At 37.0% G+C, this 25201-nt stretch overlaps 1 protein-coding gene across 11 annotated transcripts in view; it reads left to right on the top strand.

Annotated features, from left to right (window-relative positions):
• The window catches only part of MYO9A (myosin IXA), a 347057-nt gene that overhangs the window by 301348 nt on the left and 20508 nt on the right, over positions 1-25201 (top strand). For all 11 annotated transcript variants that reach the window (XM_027572325.2, XM_027572329.1, XM_027572328.1 and 8 more), the window contains 4 exons: positions 1367-1495; positions 2292-2397; positions 3181-3312; positions 4040-4163. In XM_027572325.2, coding sequence (XP_027428126.1) covers positions 1367-1495; positions 2292-2397; positions 3181-3312; positions 4040-4163 — 491 coding nt within the window. The remainder of the gene's footprint in view (positions 1-1366; positions 1496-2291; positions 2398-3180; positions 3313-4039; positions 4164-25201) is intronic.

Here is a 25201-nt window from a genome sequence, read left to right as displayed (position 1 = left end):
GATGATGATGTAGAGCAGTGTGCTGATGTTTTTATGCTCATCTTCACAACAGTCCTATGAATTAGGGATTATTATCCCTATTTACAGAGAAAGAAACTGAGGCTTACAGAGGATCTTGCCCCAAGACTCACCACCAATAAGTGATCAAGCGGGGATTTAACCCCAGATGTTCTGAATTCGTAATCTAAACTATTGCCTATTAGTCTCCATTACTCTGACTTCAAGTGTCTTTCTGATGCATGTTCTCACCTTCTTACATTCATGACATAGTTATTTAAACTGTTTAATTAGTGGATTGAACATGTACCTGTGTAGAACTATAGCCTCAGGCCTAGAATATATATGCAGGAGTTGGACTTTGGTTTCATGGTCAACTTCTGTTCTTTACCACTATAGGGAAGGAATAGATTGTTGTTGTTGTTTAAAGATTTTAGTTCTTTATTTGAGAGAGAGAGAGAGAGAGCGAGAGAGCGAGAGAGAGAGCACGAGCAGGGGGAGGGGCAGGGGAGAAGCCAACTCCCTGCTGAGCAGAACTCCGGGATCATGACCTGAGCCGAAGGCAGAGGCTTAATTGACTGAGCCACCCAGGTGCCCTGGAATAGATTGTTTTGAATCACACTTAGATACGAAGCTTATCTCTGTGTCTCCAAGAACCTACCCACATGCTTTTTCTTTATAGTTTTTTTGTTTGTTTTGGGTTTTTTTAATGAGCAAATCAGGGAGAGATTAGTCAGTATGGAAATAACAGAAAATGCTTGGTAAAACTCAAGCAGGGCAACCTGCCTACCAGAGATTCTACTCCAGGTTAAAGGCAGTTGACAACCGATCTCTTGTATCTTGGGTCAGCACAAGTGAAAAATCATCCTGTATCCTCCCAGTCATTTCTTTTGTATAACCTTGGGGAGTTTATAAGTGAAACAGAGTAAGGGTATGTTCATTACATTTCCTATGTTCACTTATTACTGTCCTTTCACCTTTAAAAATGACTTAAAATTAGGGCCTTTTTCCCATCTGCCATCCAAAACATTGCTACTCAAAGTGTGGCTCAAAGATCAATCCACAATGTAAGTACAGAAATTGAGAGCAAGCATTTAGAAACATCTGTAGTGGTATTTAACAGTTCTTTAACATGAAAGCATGTGGTATTTTATTTTACATATCTGTCAGTCTGCAAGAGATTTGGAAAACAAAAAGCTGTTCCTTTACCAAGGTTAGAAGTGCTATTCCAAAGCATGGAATTAGATCGTAGAAGATATTAGTTTGATTAAGAACATGAAGGCTTCTTTTGGTGCTGATAGTTTCTAAAGTGAATTATTTGAAACTCTGCATATTTTGGCTTTGTTATCTAACTCTTGTCTCTAAATAGATGCTGAGAGTGTAAACCTGGATGACTATAACATACATGTTATTGCAAGTGTATTCAAACAATGGCTCCGTGATTTGCCCAATCCACTCATGACCTTTGAACTCTATGAGGAATTTCTTCGAGCTATGGGTAAGCACAGACTTCCTGGATTCGAGGGAAGGCCTACACTTGGGAAAGGAATGTTGTCTTCATTATAGATTATTTAGCCATCCTCTAATGGTTTAGTCCATAGAGATCCAAAAGTAAGCTTTTGACAGTCAATACAGAACTGCTGGTGTACTCTCACCTACTCAAATATTGACTTTTGAGAGTCAGTAAAATGTCAGTATCCTGAAAGTTTTCTGAGTAAGTCACTTCGTTGCTTCTCACAAAGAGATTTCAAGACTAAGATTATAAATAAATTAAAAGACTAGATTTAAGGGCTGGCTTATATTCATTTACAATTGTGAATCTAGGCAAGAACTCTGTTTTATGCCAAACCTCCCAGGTGATGGAGTTTAGTTTTTCAGTGCTACAGTTGTGTAGAATGTTGCTGGAGGCCTGCCTAAAAGTATTTAGGCCCTGAGGCATGACTCCTCCGATTTCCATAAGACTGATTTTATAAACTATATGGCAATTAATTAATTTTAATCGGGAATCAGTCTGCCACAAAATGGCTAAAAAAAACTAGGGCATCTCTTTTCCCTTTGCTCTAATAAGGATTACTGGGATATAGATTAAAACTCATGGACTGCTTAGTGAATATAGAACTCAAGCAAAGGAAGATTAGTGGTAACTGAACTGCTCTTTTCCTGCCACACAGGTACACCTGCCTCTCTTTAAAATTTAGAGCCAGGTTCCCCTGCTACCTACTATCTGTTCAGGAGGAAGATGTAGCATATGAGAGGGGATACTCAATCTTACTGGCTATCCTTAATCTTTTTAGGCCTTCAGGAGAGGAAAGAAACAATCCGTGGTGTATACTCTGTGATTGACCAGCTCTCCCGAACTCATCTCAATACACTGGAACGCCTCATTTTTCATCTAGTCAGGTAATTTCAAGAAACAAGGGAATGTATAATAGTTTTTCTTGGATGCTTTTTGATAAGTGAAGAACTCCTTCATTTGGAAAACTGACCTTTTTTTTCCTGTTTGTAAAGCTAATGCCTCAAACAGGTGCTTACAATTCCTTGGAGCAGAAATCCTCAGCTAAGTTGGGCTGCAGAGTAGGGACTTCTCTGCCCTATTTGAACCATGTAACAACTTCAGCCTCATGGTGGCACTATGTAGCCTAGCCTGTTCTCATTCCTGAACTATAAAGTAGAAAGGAGGTATATGTCTTGACATAACCTAATTCATAGAAGGTGGGTTTAGGTGGGGCTCAAGAATTGACTGACTGAGTATAAATATCTGCAGTGGTTGGGAAGAAAGCCATCTTTATTTTGATTAGATTAATCTCTGGTAAATATTACATAAATGTTAGATGGGTTTCTGATATGACTGTCTGAGAATGCCTTTAAGTCTCTACTCTGCATTCTTCAGACATGTTCATCAGGTGTATGGCAGTGGGTCAGAAATTTCCCTTGATAAGCTATCTGCTGGCCTGTATTGCTTCAAGTAAGGAACAGAGTGGAAGTGCATTTTCCAGAGGCAAAGGAACAGCTTTGGGAAAAGTCTACAAGTGTCTCCTTTCACCTGATACGAATATCCTTCTAGTACTCTGCGGCTGATGTCATACGTATTCTTTCTCTCATGTCCTTTGTCTACGTCCTTACTATTTTCCCTTTTAATCCCCACTTCGCCTGTTTTTTTGTTTTTTTTTTTTAATTCCTTAGGATTGCTCTACAGGAAGAAACTAATCGAATGTCTGCTAATGCTTTGGCGATTGTATTTGCCCCCTGCATTCTTCGATGCCCTGACACCATTGACCCACTACAAAGCGTGCAGGACATCAGTAAGACTACCACGTAAGGCCAGTTACCATCACCTCCACAAGACCCCAGGGACTTCTGAGTCAGTGTAGCCACTTTATCTCGATATCAAACATAGTGAATGATTTCATAAATTCAGATGTTTTTAAGAAGATTACTATACCCTGTTGGGTTTTCTTATGCTGAATATGAAAAATTTAAGAGATTCTCTTCAACTGGACATCATTTGTTTTGAAGGGTCATTTTAAATTTAGCTTTTCTTTAGGAATGTTTATATTCTCTAAAAATATTTAAAATTCCATTTTACCAAATTACATACACTTTGTCTCCCTGTAATCTAGTCTAACTGGCTGTGAATCCTTTTGGCCATAGTACTTCAGTATTTCTGTATTTCACTTTAGCCTTTTTTTATGACCCTCTGCTTTCCTTCTAGATTAATGATTCTTAACCTTGGCTCCAAAAGGAGCTTTAAAAAAATCCTGGTGTTTGTGTCCTATCCCTAGAGAGTCTAATTTAATTAGTCTGGGGTGTGGCCCTGGCGTTGCAACTTATAATTGCCTCTCAGATGGATGCTGAAGTGCAGCCAAAGTTGTGAACCGCCATCATATAAATCTTGTCTTAGAGCTCATAAAATAAGGAATGTTGATTTTTCTTTCATCCTCCAAACGTCTGCCACATTTAGCTGAAAAGCAGTGTGGGAGGGCTACACTTTATTTGACTTACTTCAGCTCTTAACGGTTTTCTCTTTTTCCTCCTATTTCAGCTGTGTGGAGCTGATTGTTGTAGAACAGATGAATAAATACAAGGCTCGTCTCAAAGACATCAGTAGCCTGGAATTTGCTGAGAACAAGGCAAAGACCAGGCTGTCACTGATTCGTAGATCAATGGTAAGAAGTCAGATGTGGAGTCCAGGGGAAAATGGGAGCCTTCCTGATGTTTTAAGTGTGCATTTATGGTTTAAACAGAGATTATTCTTCAAATCTTTTTTACATGGAACAAGTAAAAAGAAACCACTTTTATCTCGGGGTACTATGGATGCCTCATGTTTGATCTTTTAGCCCTCTCTAGTTATATGTACAGAATATATGCAGTTAAATGTGTAGAATTTTTTAAATCAAGTATTTGGATAAGTTGGTGGTTTATTAATCTGTCCTGTTTTCTTTTTCTGTCCTTTGTATGAAAATTTAACCTATCCTAACTTTTTCTTTACTTCTTCTGCCATCTGTTCCCACCCCCAGCCATGTCACCTTTGATGTTCCTGGCAGTACTTCTGCGATGTAGAGAACTTAATCATATTCAAGAATGTGATTCATAAGGAAATGGAATTCCATCTATGAGTCTACTATTATCAAATAAAGATTTTTAAGGGTTTATTGTTAGGTTTTGGGAAAAGCCTTGCAAAAATGATCATTTATTTTCTCCATTTGCCCACTTTTCTGTTTAATATCTTCCTTTGTAACCAGTGACAATCAGTTCTTACTGACCAACAATCAGTAGGGTATGGATAACTGGAAAACTGCTGCATTAAAGTTTAATCATTTGCTACCCCTCCCCTCAACTGTAAAACAAAACTGTAGTAATGAGACCCAGTCAGATCCCCAGGAAAGCTCTAAAGAAAAGCAGGCTTCCCTGTCATCATGTGCATGCTTTTCCAAGGACCCAGCAATACTTCATCCATATCTTCATGATTTATACTTAGATTAAAATAACTCTGTTTCTTTGTTTAATACTTAAACTGCCTGGCACAGAATAAATCCTAACAAATATGTCAGTTGATTAAATTAGTGAAGGGTCTTCTCTAAAAACAAGCATAAACATAGACTTTTTCAGGCAGTAAAGGTATTAATTGTAGGACACTATTTGAAAATCTTTTCCCTAGAAAATGAAAACAACAACCCCATTTAAAAGTGAAACCCTTTCTGGTAGTCTGAATTTTCAGGAGCTCAGTTCTTAGAGGCCCAATTTAGAAGAAGAAAGGGAAGAGACCTTTTACTCTAAAGCTACTTTTCAAAGTAGCTAGACAACGCTGTGCTTTTTTTTTTTAATTTTTTTTTAAACTGATGCTGCAGAAGATGGATATATTCAGTCCACTGAAAGATTAAACCTTCTCTTTTAATGGGGCAATGACATGTACATTCTAACCTTCTGCTTTCCTTTTCATGTCCTTCCTAATCCAGAAACCTGTACTAATTGCAGTTAGATTTATGAGCATTACCCGCAATTCAGTCTCGGTATGTATTAATATTGCAATGTGTCACAACCACTTTACATGATTGTCTCTCATCCATCTAGGAGTTGTTCTGCTCTGTCTATCATCCATGCCTGTCCACCCTCCATGTACAGCCCCAGTTCAGGTCCCACTTCCTGACCAGCCTTCACTTGTTTTTTCTCTTACTCTCTTTCTGTAGAATCTTCACTTGTCTTCTTCTGTATCATGCAATTGAACAGTGTCCATTTACAATATACTAGTTTTTGCTCTTTGTCAGATAAGTCACTTAGTGGATTTCTTCTTTGGTTGGATCATTAAAAGGTGAACATTGAAAGCATTGAGGTATCAAATTAATTTCTGCTTCAAGAACTTTGTTCTTAATCAGTCTCCTTCACTTTATTACTTGAAATACCTGTTACTATGTTTAGCATCCTCCATCATTAGTAATGCTTATTTGTCCATTCATATCTGTGACTTGGATGGTGACTTCCCAAACATAGAAGTGTACAGCTCTTATCTGCTTACCATTTTTCAGAAAGAACAGCAAATCGTAGTGAGAAAATGGATAGACTGGTTCTAGACTTAAATATCATAGTATAATAGAGCTCGTACCAGGATTTCATTTATTATATAAAAAAAGGAATGGAGAGATGGAAAGCTAAGAATACCAGTATATATGGAAACTTAATTTCAGAAGCTATCCATCTGTGGGTAACCAGTTCATTGAGGATCCCAATATAAACACAGATCAGTTTTGCTTTTTACCTAGTAACTGCCTGCCAACTCTACCATGTCTGACTCCCCTTTCCAATTGGATGTCAATTGCCTTCGCAGCATCTTGTCACTATTCTGCAATGTTTAAACACTCTAGTTTCATGCCAGTGTTTAAGAATTAGTTCTCTTTGTATTATAACTTGAGTCACAGAATTGATTCAATACTCTTATCACTTTTTCCTAGGACAGAATAGACCTTAATCTGGGGCTGAAAACTTTAGGGGTGGGTGAGTAGTTTCTTTTTGTCACACATGTCTGCCCTCCCTTTTTCTTGTTGTTTTTCTTCCTGGTGTTGAAACTAGGAAGAGTGATAGTGGAGGCAGAATTCTACATGCTATCCCACTGTTGAGGTGGCAGTCCTCTTTCTTGGTTGTTCAACACTGCTGTTATAGCTCATTGTCACTAGCCTAAATGTAGGTGAGTGGTAGCTTCCATTTACCCTGCTAAAAGTGAGGTCAGTCCTGTCGCATTTTTATAGGCATTGGCAATCCCTTGGAAGATTTGATTACATCTTCGGACTAAACCTGTTAATGGCATTCACACCATGGGACTCTGATATGTATGTCTTTTTTTGCCTCAAGACTTTACAATCAAATTTACCTCCCGGGGCACCTGGGTGGCTCAGTTGGTTAAGCGACTGCCTTCGGCTCAGGCCGTGATCCTGGAGTCCCGAGATCGAGTTCCGCATTGGGCTCCCTGCTTGGTGGGGAGTCTGCTTCTCTCTCTGACTCTCCTCCCTCTCATGCTCTCTCTCTCTCATTCTCTCTCTCAAATAAATAAATAAAATCTTAAAAAAAAAATCTACCTCCCAGTGCCAATTTTAGGGGAAAGGTTACATTTTTCATACTTCTGGAACCAGGCCCCAGGAATCAGGCCATAGTCTTGCCTATCTCTCTACCTGACACTTCCCCACCATATTTTCTCCCTATTTCTCTTTTCCATTATGTATATAACAGAGGGGCAAATCAGTAAGTCATTTGCCTATACAGTAACCAAATACGGGTGTTTCTTTTAGATAACCTCGAAATTTGATTCTTACCCTCTGGATTCAAGTATGACAACTTTTTTCTCCAAAGAAGAAGGGACTATCCTATTTTCATAAACTCTGTGTTCCCCTTAAAGTCCAATAACCTCCTCTTTCTTTTTATCCTTTTTAGATTCACATTGAGGGGAAAGTGTTATGATCATTGGTACGATAGGAGCTGGTTCAGTAAACTAGTGCTTCTCACTAAACCCTGAGAGAATAGGTTGGTACCAACCACAGTTGGCTTCTTAAGCTAAGAGAAGGGGTACTTAATTATCCTCAGCTTTTGGCCTTAGCCACAGTTTTGGAATGGGAGGAAAAATCCCACTTAACATACTATTGCTTTTGCATTTGCCTATAGTAAAGGCTGTGTGCTCAGTCTTAAGAACAAGACTGTGTCTAGCACATATTTAGTATTAGTAAGCATCTATGGAATTGAATCTAAGAATTAAATCTATGAGAGATAACAGTGAGTTTTTAGCATATCCACTACAAATGGACTAATCAAAGTCAGTAGTGTTCATGTATTCATAGATGAAATATATTACTCTTCCATAATTAAATACAGTAGTGACTTTTCTGAAATGTAGAGTGAAATGCATTTATGAAAAGTATGTTGTATTATTGCCAATGTGGAAAGTCATTTGAGTTGGGTGTTGAAAGATGAGTAGTAATCTAAAAAATGGAGAAAAGAAAGAGGGGAAAGAGAATTCCAGAGGGAAGGAAGCATGAAATAACAATCTGTGAATAATAATTACCTTGTATAGCTAGAACTGGAACAGGTAGTGTGAAAGTAGCAGAATAATTTGGAAAAGTAGATGGGAACCGATGTGCAACATTAAGAATTTTGAATTTGCTGCTTTGAAAGAAAATTTAGGAACTGTGGAAAGGTATTTTAAGTAGGGGAGTGTCACCATCAGTGTGTCTTTTGGAAGATAACTGGTAGCATTCTGGAGAACAGATTTGAGATAGGCAAGACTGGCAGTCGTATATCAGGAGGGTCTTGACTCATAAATCACTGAAATAGGTTGAATCCTGATCAATTCATTTTGAAATGATTTTGAAAATACCTGTTCTGCCACCATGCAGAAAGAAGGTCATTAGGTTTATGGAGCATAATCTTTTGAGTGGGATACTCCCAGACTAGGATTTCAGAATATGATATGCTCATAGTCTCATCCAGTTATGCCTTTCCTGTAACAAATGGTTTTTTATTTATATATGGTATAATTCTAGGCATAAATGTTGATTTAGCACTATTTAAGCTAATATAATATGAAGAATATCATTTGAAAGAAATTTTACTGATCTGTAAAACCTTCACAAATTATTCTCTTGAAAGATGTTATACACAAAGGTTTCCATGGCCAAACAAAGTTTAAGATATAGTGTGTAGCACTTCCAAAACTTTGACCATGGAATGCTTTTCTTCATAACATATCTAGTTGAACAAGCATTCTAAGAAAGGCATTTAAAAAAAACAACATTCTAATTTTTTAAACAGTATCAGTTGCTACTTTACTTAGTTTGGAATTTATAAATTGCTCTAAGTCTTTTCAAGATTTTACTGCTGTGCTTAAATGCTTGTGAATTTTGCATGTTGTAGGCTTATTAAAGAACTTACCTGCATGCCTCTGTTAGAAATGAGCATACCTTCAGTTCTGTATTAACATGGATAGGTAGATCTGCGGGGTTAAGCTTTGTAATTGACTACACCAAAAAGATGCTAGAAATGTCCCTCCAAAAGTTAAGTATTAATAATTGGAAAACCAAGAATCAGTTGAAAAGTGGCAGCTCATCATTAGTTTTTGATGTCACTAATGATGTACTATATGTTGGCTAACTAAACGTAAAAAAAAAAGCCTGCAAAAATAAATTAATAAATAACAAATAAAGGACACCATCAAGAAAGTGAGAAGAAAATCCACAGAAGCAAAAAAAAAAAAAAAAAAAAAAAAGTGGCAGCTCTAAATAGCTCCAAAGGAAAGAGATATTACGAGTGTGGATTTACTTGACTCTAGCAAAGGGTTTTGTCATTTTCTTACGTTACTGTATGGTATCTAAGTCTATCATTGACATTCAGGTGACTTAACAAGAATCAGATTTAGAGAGTGAAGATTTTCTCAAATTATAGAAGCATTCTTATTGTTTCTGATACTGACCAGCAGGTATTTTTGTAGTGTTACTTTTTTTTTTTTAAGATATAATTGACATCTAACGTTGTGTTAGCTTTAGGCATACAACATAATGATTTGCTATATGTATATATTGCAAAATGGTTACCACAATAAGTTTAGGTAACATCGCCACACAGTTAATAATTTTTTTTTCTTGTGTTGAGAACTTGTAGTGTTATCTTTGATAACACCACAACCAGAAGAACCCTACTCTTTCTATTTCTCCCTAAGCCCTTTCCTGAGATCATTATAGTATGCAAGAGGTGTTACTTACATCTGTATGCAGTAAATGTGCAAGGCCAATGGCAAGGAGGATTAGGCACAGGACCTTTTTGGGAGAGTAGGCAAAAGGGGAACAGTATTTGTGAAAGAAGCACCTCTTTCAAAGCCTTGGAATATTCTTATTCTCTCAGATGGGAACAAATAAAAAGAAAAATTATGTAGGGAATTCTTATAGATAGAATTGCATAGGAATGGAAGAAGTACAGTAATATCTGGGAAAGGAACTTAACCCTTTTCAGGAAGCCTAACAATTAGGTTTGAAGAAAAAAAGGCAGAAGGTAGGAAGTGAGAAAATACTAAGGATTACTGTGGTTTGGGGATGATGGGATTATATGTCAGAGATGAGAAGGTGAAGAGTTTACGAACAGTAGAGTGATCCTGGGAGGTTGTGTGTTTAGAGAATAAAAAGTACAGAATGTTAGACAAAATGATTGCGGTTGGCTTCCTATGTAATTTTTGCTGCTAGAAGATGTCATGATTTTGACATTGCAGGCCCTTTTTTTTTTTTAAGATTTTATTTATTTATCAGAGAGAGAGCATCAGCAGGGGGAGTGGCAGGCAGAGGGAGAAGCAGGCTCCCTGCTGAGCAAGGAGCCCGGTGTGGGACTCGTTCCTAGGACCCTGGAATCATGACCTGGGCTGAAGGCAGACGCTTAACCGACAGAGCCACCCAGGCGTCCCGTTGCAGACCCTTTTTAAATGGGCTTGGAGATACAACATAACCCCTGCCAGGAATCCACAGTCTACTACACATTGGGAACCACTACTCTACAGTACTATAATACTACTGGCTCACTGCATCGTACAGAAATATATGATGTGGATAATTCCTTTTCATGTGCAAGACATAAATACACACAAACACATACTGGTTGTGTTTAAAGTACTTACTAATTCTCATTATCTGATGAACCATAATTACAAGCATTAGAATTTTTTAAATCAAGCCTGGTAACCTAATTATAACACCATGCAAAACAACCCATATTCTAGAAAGCCTTGGATATAGGACCTGTCCTTACCAGGAAAGCAGGCTCCTCAGGAAGAGGTCTGATAATCCAATTCCTTGATTCCTATTTTTGTGACTTAACAAAAGACACAATGTGATCTTCCATCTTGGCCCAAAGTACTGTTTTGGGGTAAAATTTCTTCGTAAGGAATTTGAAATTTTTGCTTTAGCTAGTTGTATACAGTCCTGTCTAGATGATGCATATTTTCTTCTCCTTATGTATTCAGCCCACTAGGTTGCCCATACTTTCCTTGGATCTTCATAAAGTATCATGATTCCCTGGTGAGGGTAGTACATGTTTTTCCCTATATAACCATCAGGTTTTTTAAGGGCGATGCAATCCAGTCCTTTATATAACCACCACAAGTATCTCTTGTCTTCATTTGTCTTTAACTCTTTGGGCTTACTTTGACTCATAGTGTTGAATTTCTTTGTGTCCCATTGATTGTGCCTTGCCAGTCCTTCTCACATCCTTCCTCCATCGTGATCCTTAAAGCATTTTCAGAAGAAATCGAAACTCTCTCATAGGCTCATAGGCCTTATTCATTTTAACACTTTGGTATACCTTCTACTCATATTGTTACCTCTTCAAGCCTTAGGAGAAAATGGAAATGTTGGGCCCAACTGAAGATTACCTCAAAGAGGGTATCTTCATTTAGATCCTCCACAATAAAGCATTTGGTTCCCAATGTTTTTGTTATAGTAAGAAGCCTTTTTACAGACTGGTCTCACAGAACAAGAAAGCCTAATACAGAGTCACAGAATTCTGACCCAAATCAGATAATTAAGGATCTTTGTTTTAGAATATCATTCTTAGAAAAAGTAGATAGTAGAATCATATAGACTTTCTCAGATAAAATATGGCAAATGTATACAATTAGATGACTGAATTTGTGGATATTAGAATGTTCTAAAAGGAAGGGAGGGAGGAATCAGATGGTACGTGTACTGCATGGTGAGAGTACTCAGGAAGAAGTACTAAATTCTACCTCAGTGTACTGGGAAGGCCTGTAGAAGAGGTGACACATGAGCTAGAACATAAGGGAGGAGTCTGAACTAACCAGATGAAACTCATGTTGGTACAAACCATACATGGTTTAATTCTGGAAAAAGCTATATAACTAAGAATGCTAGAAACTTGGATATGTAATTACACAGAAGGGAGGCCTTAAGTTAAAACCAAAATAGGCTTCGTTCTGTAGCATACTGACATTAGCACTGTGGGGCCATGAGGGTAAGCTAGGACTCACAAGGTCTTTTTTTTTTTTTTTTAAAGATTTTATTTATTTATTTGCCAGAGAGAGAGGGGGAGTACAAGCAGGGGGAGTGGCAGGCAGAGGGAAAAGCAGGCTCCTTGCTAAGCAAGGACTGCCCGATGTGGGACTCGATCCCAGGACCCTGAGATCATGACCTGAGCCGAAGGCAGACGCTTAACCATCTGAGCCACCCAGGCGCCCCGGACTCACAAGCTCTTATACTGTAGATAGTTTAGTACTTAACATAAGTTTTGCTGTTTTATATCTTACTTTATATTTGTGGGAATGAGAGGTAATGTTAATTTTATTTTTTAACCATTATATTAAAATTTCCTCCTGGATCTCCTTCACGTTTCTCAATAATTATTACTAAAGAGTACCTTAAGATTTCAGGGCAGTCTGTTGGAATGGAATGGAAATTTGATTTTTAGCCACAGAATGTCTTCCTTTTTAGGGAATAATTGGTACCAGGAAAAGATTGTTTAAAGTGAATGTGCTTAAATAACATAATTAATGACTGGTCTAAAGTGTATATGCAGTAGTTCGTGCTTATCTATGGTTTGCGTTTTCTGGGGTTGTTACTCATGGTCAGCCATGGTCCAGAAGCAGGTGATCCTCCTTCTGACATACACCAGAAGGTAGTAGTAGCCTAATGCTACAGTGCCTACATCATTCATCTCCGCTTTACCTCAATCACATAGGCATTTTATCATCTCCCATCATCACAAGAAGAAGGAGGGTAAGTACAGTACAATAAGATAATTTTGAGAGAAAGACCACATTCACATAACTTTATTACAGTATATTGTTATAATTGTTGATCACTTATTGTGCCTAATTTATACTTTATTATTGTAATGTATGTATGGTAAAAATATAGTATATACAGGGTTCAGTATTGTCCATGGTTTAGGCCTCCACTGGTGGCATTGGAATGTATCCCCCACAGATAAGGGGGGACTACAATACGTGTAATTATATATCCACAAAGAGAAAATGTACACTTTTTTGGCTGCCCATGGAATATTCTCAAAATGAGGCCACAACACTTCAGTATCTGGGTAGTAGCCACACAGGTATTTGTTTTATTATCTTTGAAACTATACTTGTAAATTTTGTATTATCTTTAAGTATAAAATATTTCATAATAAAATTTAAATAAAATAATAAGTCTGTGGGAAAAAATCAGGCCACAAGAAAAACCTTAAAGGCAAAGAGGAAATTACTGAGTGACTTAAAAATTACTGTAAAAACACTATCTTGAGTTTCTGGGATATGTAGCTAAAGCAGTGTTTGAAACTTAATAAGAAAAAATAAATATCTAATCAAGAAGTTAGAATAACAAAATAAACCTCAGGAAAGGAGAAAGAAGGAGTTAATGAAGATACGACATACATTAGAAACAACAAAAAATGGTGAAACTAATAAAGTTGATTCTCTGACAAATCATTAGCTAATCTAGCTAATCTTTTGCACACAAAAAATTTAACGGCAGCGGAGTACAGGATGGGCTCTGGACTAGACTTTTGTGTATAAATCCCAGTGCCAATTTACTAGCTATTTTGTGATGGGCAGGTCATTTAATCTCCATGCCTCAGTTTTCTCATCTATAAATTGGGGTTAATAATACCAAACTCACAGAGTTAAATGAGTTAATATTCACAAAGTCATAGGAACAGCACTTGACACATTGATTTATATGTATGTGTGTGTATATGTATATATCAGTAAAAGACTTGATATATAAATTTAGAACTGTCTCATCTATTACAAGTTAATTGCAAGTTAAAATAGTAGCAAGCATAATTCAGTAACCCATAAACATAAACCTTGACCAAGTGCGATATAACCTAGGAATGAAAGGATGATTCTATATTGGGGTAACTGTTAACATAATTCACCTATGTTAATTGATCCTCATAGATATTTAAAATGCGTTCAATATATGTATTATTTTTTAAATTCTTTTTAAAATAGGGGTATATCTGTACTTCCTTAGCATGGTACAGTATATCTGTCTCAACCCCAAAGCCAGCATATTACTTAATAGAGAAACACTGGAAACGTTCTGATTAAAATCAGAAAAAGGCAAGGATGTCCATTATCCCCACTGTTATTTGACGTTGATTAGAGGTACTAGCTAATGCAATTAGATGATTAAAAAGGACTCAGAGGTACAAAACTTAAGAGTTATAATTATCACTATTTCTATTCTGATTGTAAGACTCAAAAAAACTAAAAGACAATTTATAGATTTTAAGAGAATTCAGTAGGGTGTCTGGGCATAATTAATAGTTAATAACTTTATTTTTTTTAAAGATTTTATTTATTTGAGAGAAAGAGAATGAGAGAGAGAGAGAGAACACATGGGGGGGGAGTGTCAGAGGGAGAAGCAGACTCCCTGCCGAGCAGGGAGCCCAATGTGGGACTCGATCCCGGGACTCCAGGATTATGACCTAGGCTGAAGGCAGTTGCCCAACCAACTGAGCCACCCAGGCACCCCAGTAGTTAATAACTTTAATAAATGCAACCAGTTGGATGATATAATGGAAAAAAATGCCCATTTGTATTTGTGTGTGCCTGCACATGTGCCTAATTTATAAATGAAACTTTATTACTGTATGTATGGGAAAAAATACAGTATATACAGGGCTCATAAAACCAACATAAAATACCAAGAAATACACTAAACAAAGAAACGGGGAAGAAGAAATATGAAAGATAAAAAGAAAGCCTTAAGACCCCAAGAATTACAAAAGCAGGCTTTAACAATTGCATTTGGAAAAGAAGACTAAATTTTATGGGGGTGTCAGTTCTTCCTCTTCTATTCCAGTTCTATTATTGTTCTAATACCCAGTAGCATGGAAAAGGGGTATCTCCTTAGACTTAAATTTCAGACTTATAAGGCTACCATGGGCTACATTTGGCATCGGAATCACTTAGCAGGATGTGGGACAGGAAGCACAGCATGCCAGCAGACAGCATAAGGTCTTTCTCTTCTGCCAGAGTCCCTGTTGCAGTCCATGCTGCCATACAGCCATCAAGGACTTAGTTATCTTTAGCCTCTTTATCACCTCACAGCTCAGATGCAAAAAAAGAGACCCAAATTTAGTGAGTGCAGATCCATTCTGCCTTAACAAGTTTCATGCCTCCATGGGAATCAGTGTCTTTTATAAAATTCCATAGACATAGTTTCCAAGGTCCCTGTAAGGAATTTGTCTAATTACAACAGACTGCACACTCAGGAAAGTCCAAATATATGGCTTTTGACCAGGTATTTATAATTTATTTATCATTGCTTCTTCTCTAGATGAATTTACCAATCAAGGTAATTTTTGCCAGAGGCAGTGTATTTAATAACATCATTTTCGTGCTACCTTTACCAGGTTTCCAGGGATCCCGCAGCTAGAACATTGAGCAAAGATCAAATTTTCATAAACAAGGAAGGAGGCTTATCTTTTTTTAAGTTTTCATTTTAATCATCCAGTGCTCATCATGATAAGTGCCCTCCTTAACCCCCATCACCTATTTCACCCATTCGCCCCACCCACATCCCCTCTGGTAACCATCTATAGTTAAGAGTCTGTTTCTTGGTTTGTGTGTGTCTCTTTTTTTTCACCTTTGCTGGTTTATTTTGTTTCTTAAATTCCACATATGAATGAAATCAGTTGGTATTTGTCTTTGACTTATTTCACTTAGCGTTATATTCTCTAGCTTCATCCAAATCTTTGCAAATGGCTAGATTTCATTCTTTTAAATGGCTAAATATTCCATTGTATTTATATACCACATCTTCCTTATCCATTCACCAGTCAGTGGATACTTGGACTGCTTCCATATCTCGGCTATTGTAAATAATGCTGCTATAAACATAGGGATGCGTTTCCCTTTGAATTAGTGTTTCCATATTCTTTGGGTAAATACCCAGTAATGCGATTGCTGGATCATAGGGTAGTTCTATTTTCAAGTTCTTGAGGAACCTCCATACTGTCTTCCACAGTGGCTGCACCAGTTTGCATTCCCACCAACACTGCATGAGGGTTTCTTTTGCTCCATATCCTTGCCGACACCTGTTGGTCCTTGTGTTTTTGAGTTTAGCTATACTGATAGGTTTGAGGTAATATCTCATTTGTAGTTTTGATTTGCATTTCCCCTATGATAAGTGATGATGAGCATCTTGTCATTTGTCTGTTGGCCATCTGTCTGTCTTCTTTGAAGAAATGTCTGTTCATGTCTTCTTCCATTTTTTAATTGGATTCTTTGTTTTTGGGGTGTTGAGTTGTACTAAATTCTTTTTTTATTTGTATATGTTCTATATATATTTTGGATACTAACCCTTTATCAGATAATGTCATTTGCAAATATCTCTTCCCATTCCATAGGTTGCCTTTTAGTTTTGTTTCCTCTACTGTGCAGAAGCTTTTTATTTTGATGAAGTTTCAGTAGTTTATTTTTGCTTTTGTTTCCCTTGCCTCAGGAAACATATCTAGGAAGAAGTTACTATGGCTGATGTCAGAGAGGTTACTGTCTGCTCTCCTCTAGGATTTTTATGGTTTCACGTCTCACACTTAGGTTTTCAGTCCATTTTGAATTTATTTTTGTGTATGGTGTAAGAAAGCGGTCCAGTTTCATTCTTTTGCATGTTGCAGTCCAGTTTTCCCAACACCACTTGTTGAAGAGACTTTTTCCCACCTGATACTGTTTCCTGCTTTGTTGAAGATTACTTGACCATATAGTTGTGTTTTTTTTTCTGGATTTTTCTGTTCTGTTCTATTGATTTATGTGTTTTTTGTGGCAGTACCATACATTTTGATTACTATAGCTCTGTAATATAACTTGAAGTCCAGAATTGTGATGCCTCCTGCTTTTCTTTTGTTTTTCAGGATTGCTTTGGCTATTCAGGGTCTTTTGTGCTTCCATACAAATTTTAGGATTGTTTGTTCTAGTTCTGTGAAAAATACTGTTGGTATTTTGGTAGGGATTGCATCAAATGTGTAGATTGCTTTGGGTAGTGTAGACATTTTAACAATATTTGTTCTTAAAATCCATGAGCATGGAATATCTTTCCATTTCTTTGTGTCATCTTCCATTTCTTTCATCAGTGTTTTATAATTTTCATAGTATAAGATCTTTTACATCTTTGGTTAGGTTTATTCTTAGGTATCTTACTATTTTTGGTGCAATTGTAAATGGGATTGTTTTCTTAATTTCTCTTTCTGCTCCATTATTGGTTTATAGAAATCCAACAGATTTCTGTACATTGATTTTGTATCCTCTGACTTCACTGAATTTGTTTATCAGTTCTAGCAGTTTTTTGGGGGGAGTCTTTAGCGTTTTCTGTATTTAGTATCATGTCATCTGCAAACAGTGAAAGTTACTTCTTCCTTACCGATTTGGATACCTTTTGTATATTTTTGTTGTCTGATTGCTGTGGCTAGTTAGGACTTCCATTACTTTGTTGAATAAAAGTGGTGAGAGTGGACATCCTTCCCTTCTTCCTGATCTTAGGGGAAAGGTTCTCAGTTTTTCCCCATTGAGTATGATGTTAGCTGTGGGTTTTTCATATATGGCCTTTCCTATGTTGAGGTATATAGCCGTCAAACCTACTTTGTTGAGGGTTTTTCTCATGAATGGATGTTATACTTTGTCAGATGCTTTTTCTGCATCTGTTGAAATGATCATTTGGTTCTTATCCTTTCTCTCATTGATGTGATTTCTCATGTTGATTGTATTGAACCACCCTTGCAGGGGAATAAATGCCATGTGATCATGGTGAATGATTTTCTTGATGTATTGTTGGATTTGGTTTGCCCTTATTTTGTTGAGGATTTTTGCATCTGTGTTCATCAGAGAAATTGGCCTGTAGTTCTCTTTTTTAGTGGTGTCTTTATCTGGTTTTGGTATCAGGGTAATGCTGACTTCATAAAATGAATTTGGAAGTTTTCTTTCCTTTTCTATTTTTGGAATGGTTTGAGAAGAATAGGTATGAGCTATTATTTAAATGTTTGGTAGAATTCGCCTGTCAGTTCTGTGAAATCATCTGGTTCTGGGCTTTTGTTTGTTGGGAGTTTTTTTTTTATTACTGATTTGGTTTCTTTGCTGGTAATCAGTGTGTTCAAATTTTCTATTTCTTCCTGTTTCAGTTTTGGTAGGTTACATGTTTCTAGGAAGTTACCCATTTCTTCTAGGTTGCCCGATTTGTTGGCTTATGGTTTTTCATAATTACCTCTCATAATCCTTTGTATTTCTGTGGTGTTGGTTGTTATTTCTCCTCTCTCATTTGTGATTTATTTATTTGAGTCCTTTCTCTTTCTTTTTTCTTGATAAGTCTGGTTAGAGTTTTATCAGGTTTATTGATTTTTTTTCCAAGAACCAGCTCCTGGTTTTATCCATCCTATTGTTTTTTTAGTTTCTGTATAAATTATTTCTGCTCTAATCTTTATTATTTCCTTCCTTTTGCTTATTTTAAGTTTTGTTTGTTCTTTTTCGGTTAGGTTGTTTGAGATTTTTCTTTTCCTTGCTTCTTGAGATAGGCCTGTATTGCTATAAACTTACTTCTTAAAACCGCTTTTGGTGCATCCCAAAGGTTTTGAACTGTTTTGTTTTCACTTACATTTGTTGCCTTGTACATTTTAATTTCTTTTATTTTTTATTCTTGTTAATTTTATTTCCTGGTTGACTGATTCATTATTTAGTAGTATGTTATTTAACCTACACATACTTGGTCTTTCCAGATTTTGTCTTAAGGCTGACTTCAGTTTTCTAGCATTGTGGTCAGAAAAGATGCATGGTATGACTTCAGTCTTTTTGAATTTGTTGAGGGTTGTCTTTTTTTTTTTTAAGTTTTTATTTAAATTCCAGTTAGTTAACAGGACAGTGTGATATTAGCTTCAGGTGTACAATATAGTAATTCAGCACTTCCATTTAACAACTGGTACTCATCACAACAAGTACACTGGTTGAGGCTTGTTTTGTGGCTTATATGTGATCTGTTCTGGAGAATGTTCCATGTGCACTTGAAAAGAATATGTATTCTTCTGTTTTTGGATGGAATATTCTGAATATGTCTGTTAAATCCATTTGTTCCAGTGTGTCATTCAAAGCCATTATTTCCTTGTTGTTTTCCTATTTTAGGTGATCTGTCCATTGATGTAAGTGGGGTGTTAAAGTCCTCAGCTATTATTGTATTAGTGTCTATTAATTACTTTGTGTTTGCTATTTGCTGCTTTATGTATTTGGGTGCTCCTATGTTGGGTGCATAAATATTTACAATTGTTTTATCTTCTTTTTGGATTGTCCCCTTTATTATTATATAGTGTCCTTCTTTGTCTCTTATACTGTCTTTGTTTTAAAGTCTATTTTGCCTGTTAGAAGTATTGCTACTTCTTTTGACATCCATTTGCACAATAGATATTTCTCCATCCCCTCACTTTCAATCTGCAGGTATCTTTAGGTCTAAAATGAGTCTCTTGTAGGCAGCATAGAGGTGAACCTTGTTTTTTTAATGCATTCCCTCACCTTATGTCTTTTGATTGGAGCATTTAGTCCATTTATATTCAAAGTAATTATTGATAGATATGTGTATATTGCCATCTTATTAATTGTTTTGTGATTATTTCTGAAGGTTTCCTCTGATCCTTGTCTTTCTCTCTTTCATGATTTGCTGATTTTCTTTAGTGATATATTTGGAGTTATTTCTTTTTACTCTTTGCATGTTTATTCATTGTTTTTAATTTGTCTTTACCATTAGGTTTATATATAACCTCTTCTGAAGATAAGTTGATGGTCGTTAAGTTTGAACCCATTCTTTACTCCCCATGTTTTAAGTATATGGTGTCATATTTTACATCCCTTTATTTTTTGAGTTCCTTGACGGACTTTTTAAAGAAATACTCCTTTTTTTTTTGCTTTTGTGTTTCTTGCCTTCTCACTGTCTTTTTTGTCTTTCCTTTCCACTGAAAGCGTCCCCTTTAATATTTCTTGTGGGCTGGTTTAGTGGTCATGAACTTCTTTAGTTTTTGTTTGTCTGGGAAACTCTTTATCTGTCCTTCTATTCTGAATGATAACCTTGCTGGATAGAGTGTTCTTGGCTGCAGGTTTTTCCCATTCAGCACTTTGAATATATTATGCCACTCCTTTCTGGCTTGGAGTTTCTGCTGAAAAAGTCGTTGATAGCCTTAGAGGGGTTTCCTTTGTATGTAACTGTCTTCTTCTGTCTTGATACTTTTAATATTTTTTCTTTATCATTATATTTTGCCATTTTAATTACAATATGTCTTGGTGTGGATCTGCTTTAATTGATTTTGTAGGGGGTTCTCTGTGCCTCCTGGATCTATATATCTGTTTCCTTCCCCAGATTAGTAAATTTTTCAGCTATTATTTCTTCAAATAAATTCTGTGCCCCCTTTTCTCTCTCTTCTTTTTCTGGGACTCCATAAGTTATTACATTTCATGGAGTCTCTGATTTCCATAAGTCTATTCTTCTTTTGTGTAATTCTTTTTTCTCTCTTTTGATCAGCTAGATTACTTTACATTACTCTGTTTTCTGGGTCATTAATTTGTTCCTCTGCTTCTTCCAGTCTTCTGTTCATTCCATCAAGTGTATTTCTCATTTCATTTATTGAGCCCTTTATCTCTGTATGTTGTTTCTTATCTCTATGTTAATGGTCTCACTGATGTTCTCCATTCTTTTCTCAAGTCCAGTGAGTATCCTTATGATCATTGCTTTAAATTCTCCATCAAGGGATACCTGGGTAGCTCAGCAGGTTAAGCATCCAACTCTTGATCTCAGAGTTGTGACCTCAAGCCGTGTGTTGGTGTTGGAGCCCAGTATGGAGCCTACTTAAAAAAAATAAAAATAAATTCTCCATCAAGCATGTTACTTACATCTGCTTCACTTAAATCTCTGGCAGTGGCCTTGTCCTGTTCTTTCATTTGAACAAATTCTTCTGTCTTCTCATTTTTTCTAAGTTTCTGTGCATTAGGAAAGTCAGCTATGTCCCCTATTCTTGAGGGTAATGGCTTTATGAGGAGGAGGTCCTTTAGTGCCCTGCAGTATAGTGTCCCCTGTTCCCAAGGGCCTGATACTTCTAGGAGTGTCTCCATTGTGTGCTGCATGCGCTCTCTTACTGTGTCCTGGCTGCTTTATCCTTCATGCCGGTTGTCTACAGAGGCTGTGTTTGCCTATTGTGGGCATTATTTGGTTCCTAACCTGAATATGGTATGTTTTAACTAGGTGTGCTCTGGTCTGCTTGTGAAATGAGATGTGTAGCCACCACCACTGGAACCAAGGCGTTGCAAAACTCCCGGGTCAGGAGATGCAGTATTGGCAGGGGTTTGAGGGTTTGGGTCAGTATTCTAGGGGAGGAGGCCTGCTGTGCTGGGACTGAGGCAGATGTGACTGGGAAGGGCAGTTCTTCTGGAGCATGGAATGCAGGGGACAGGGGAGAGGGGACTTGGTATAAGCAAGTTAGGTAGCAAGTGTCAGTGCTGTGCTGGTTCCTGCAAGTTGCCCTGTGCTTATGCTGAGTGGTAGGGAGGCAAATGACATCTGCCAGTTCCTTTGTTCCTAGAGGGGTCTCTCTGAGATCGCTGCCCCTCTAGGACATGCTCAGGAATGAACAACTAACCTCCCCACTGTGTGCCCTAGGCACTCTTCAGATTGCTGTCCCCACGGTATGTGCATGGGCTGTTTTTCATGCCTTTTCTCCAAGTATACCCCCAGTGTCTTCAGAGCTCTCCCACAGGGAAGCATGCTGACCTTTAAAACCAGGCTTTAAGCCTCGCTTGGTTGCAAGAACTCTCAAAACTCCAGACCTTTCTCTTTCCAGGCCAGTTGCTATGGGACTCATTCTCCCTGTGCAGTCTCCTGTGTGTTAGTCTGTCTCTCAGCCTTCTTCACGAACTCAGATCCTCCCCAGTGCACCAGCCACAATCCGTTTCTCTCCCAAGCTATGTTTCCTGCACTTCCTACCTCCTTCAGTGCGGCCTCCTCTCTTCCTGTGGAATTTGTTCTGCCAGTCTTCAGGTCAATTTCTGGGGTATTTAGGATGATTTGATAGTTGTCTAGTTGTGTTTGTGGGACGAAGCAAGCCTAGGGTCCTTCTACTCTGCTGCCATCTTCCCTCCAAGGTCAAAGAAAGTTTTGTAACCCTTTACCTACAAATGTGATCTCAGTAAAAATAGCAAAATAATATTTGGAGGGACTCTTGACAAGTTGATACTAAAATTTGTAAGAAGAAAATAAGAAAAATTTGGGAAATCCTTAAAAAAAAGGATTATAAAACATTAAAATGAGTGGCATTTTAAAGGTATATTATCCAGTTAGTGGTGAAGGAAAAATGGATAGCCATGTAGGGGAAAAACAAGAATTAAAATACTGATCCAAGTGAATCAAAAGACTGAAAAATACAAAATGAAAGTATTAGAAGTATAGCTCAGGCATTCTAGCTTTTCAGAGCTCTCACTGCCCTTCATCCTGCAGTCACTCAAGCATCCCACTCTTCACCTTCACACTGCCAAAATATCCAAGAGGAAGCTTTGTTTAGCCGAAAGGGCAGTTATGGAAGAGCCCAAGAGGAAATCAGCAAGGTGGTCAACTAAAACCTTTTTCTACACAAGTTTGAAACCAAGCTATGAAAAATGACAGTAAAGGATCAATCTTTAGGGGAAAAAAAGCAAACAAAAGGGAAAGGGGGGAGCAAAAGGTAAACAGACTGAAGTGACTACTAACCAGGAAACTGAAAACATCTTCAGAAAACAGAAACTAAGGCTAAGTGTTATTAAATTGATACAACTTATCAAGTCAGTGATCCCTGTATTACACTTCTGGTACAATCTGGAAGAATTTTTTTTATCACTGTTTTGTATATGTGACTTTTTTTAAAGGTCTAAAAAACATGTGTTTAGGTTTTTTTCTTTTATTCCCTCAGCTTTATTGAGCTATAATTGACATGTAACATTGTGTAAACTTAAGATTACATGTGATGCTTTAATGATATATGTGTATATCAGGAAATGATTACCACAATACAGTTAGTTAGCTCATCCATCACCCCACATATTTGCTTTTTTTTTCCTTTTTGGGGTGGTGGTGAGAACATTTAATATCTACTCTCTTAGCATCTTTCAAATATACAATATAGTATTATTAACTATAGTCAGCATGTTGTACATTATATCCCTGTAATTTATTCATCTTATAACTGGGAATTTTTACCCTTTGACCACTATCGTCCATTTCCCCTCTGTCCCCACCCCAGCCCCTGCAACCACCAGTCAATCTACTCTGTTTCTATGAGTTCGATTAAAAATACAATTTTTAAGGAGACAGGTGCCTGACTAGGACTGTATTTTTGAAACACGTATCTGAAGAAAGATTTGCATGCAAAATATTCAAATAACTAGGAAGATTCCACAATAAGAAAACAAGCTCTCCAAATTAAGATAAATAGGGCAATATGAGTAGATACCTTACCAAATAATATAAATAAATGGGAAATAAGCATGTGTAAATCGCTCAACTTGGGGAATTAGTGGAAAATGATATACATTGTGCATTAAGGAAAAGCAAATTAAAATGCCAGTGAGATTCTCTCTCCAACCATTAGAAGGCTGAATACCAAAACTGATGATACCAATTGCTGGTGAGGATGTGTGACAAGAAGAAATCTCATTCATTGCTGATGGGAATACAAATGGTACAGCCTCTTAAGAAGACATCTTGCCAGATTCTTTTGAAGATAAGCATAGTGTCACCATATGGTATAGCAACTGTGTCCCCAGTGCATTTACCCAACTGGTGTGAAAAACATACATCCACATAAAAACCACTAAGAACATATATAGAGCAGATTTATGAAAAGAAGAAGGGAATCCCACTTCCTTCCATTTTGAAAGTGTGAAATCAAGTGCTAGTTTATTTTTTCTGTACAAACTAATAATCATGGTGAACATGGAGTAATGTATAGAATTGTTGAATCAATATGTTGTACACTTGAAACTAATATAAAATTGTATGTCAATTATACTTCAAAAATAAAAAATATATCGTGTAAGAGGATTTCCCTTTCTCCACATCCTTGCCAACACCTGTTGTTTTCTGTGTTGTTAATTTTAGCCATTCTGAAAGGCATGAGGTCATATCTCATTGTAGTTTTGATTTGCATTTCCTTAATGATGAGGGATGTTGGGCATCTTTTCATGTCTGCTAGCCACCTGTATGTCTTCTTTGGGAAAATGTCTCTTTATGTCTTCTGCCCAGTTTTTAACTGGATTATTTGTTTTTTTCAGGTGTCGAGTTAATTTTAAGTTCTTCATACATTTTGGATATTAACCCTTTATCAGAAATGTCATTTGCAGATATCTTCTCCCATTCCATAGGTTGCCTTGTAGTTTTGTTGATTGTTCATTATGCAAAAGCATTTTATTTTGATGAAGTCCAATAGTTCATTTTTGCTTTTATTTCCCTTTCCTCAGGAGACGTATCTAGTAAGAAGTTGCTATGGCTGATTTTAAAGAGGTTGCTGCCTGTGTTCTCTTCTTTAGGTTTTTAACCCATTTTGAATTAATTTTTGCATGTAAGAAAGTGGTCCAGTTTCATTTTCATTCTTTTGTATGTTGCTATCCAGTTTTCCCAACACCATTTGTTGAGGAAACTCTTTTTTCCATCGGATATTCTTTTCTGCTTTGTCGAATATTAGTAGACCATACAGTTGTGGGTCCATTTCTGGATTTTCTATTCTGTTCCATTGATCTGTGTGTCTGTTTTTGTGCCAGTATCATACTGTCTTGATCACTACAGCTTTGTAATATAACTTGAGAGGTCTGGAATTGTAATGCCTCCAGCTTTGCTTTGCTTTTTCAAGATTGCTTTGGCTGTTTGGGGTCTTTTGTGGTTTTATACAAATTTTAGGATTGTTTGTTCTAGCTCTGTGAAAAATGCTGTTGGTATTTTGGTAGGGATTGCATTAAATGTGTAGATTGCTTTGGGTAATATAGACATTTTAACAAATTTGTTCTTGTAATCCATGCACATGAAATGTTTTTCCATTTCTTTTTGTCACCTTCGATTTCTTTCATCAGTGTTTTACACTGTTGGTGGGAATGCAAACTGGTGTAGCCACTCTGGAAAACAGTATGGAGGTTCCTTAAAAAGTTAAAAATAGAGCTAGCCAATGATCCAGCAGTTGTAGT

This window comes from Zalophus californianus, chromosome 6 (genome assembly GCF_009762305.2).
Source record: "Zalophus californianus isolate mZalCal1 chromosome 6, mZalCal1.pri.v2, whole genome shotgun sequence".
NCBI classification, from domain to species: Eukaryota; Metazoa; Chordata; class Mammalia; order Carnivora; family Otariidae; genus Zalophus; species Zalophus californianus.
The sequence above is the reverse complement of the archived record's forward strand: the minus strand, read 5'-3'. Positions and strand labels throughout refer to the sequence as shown.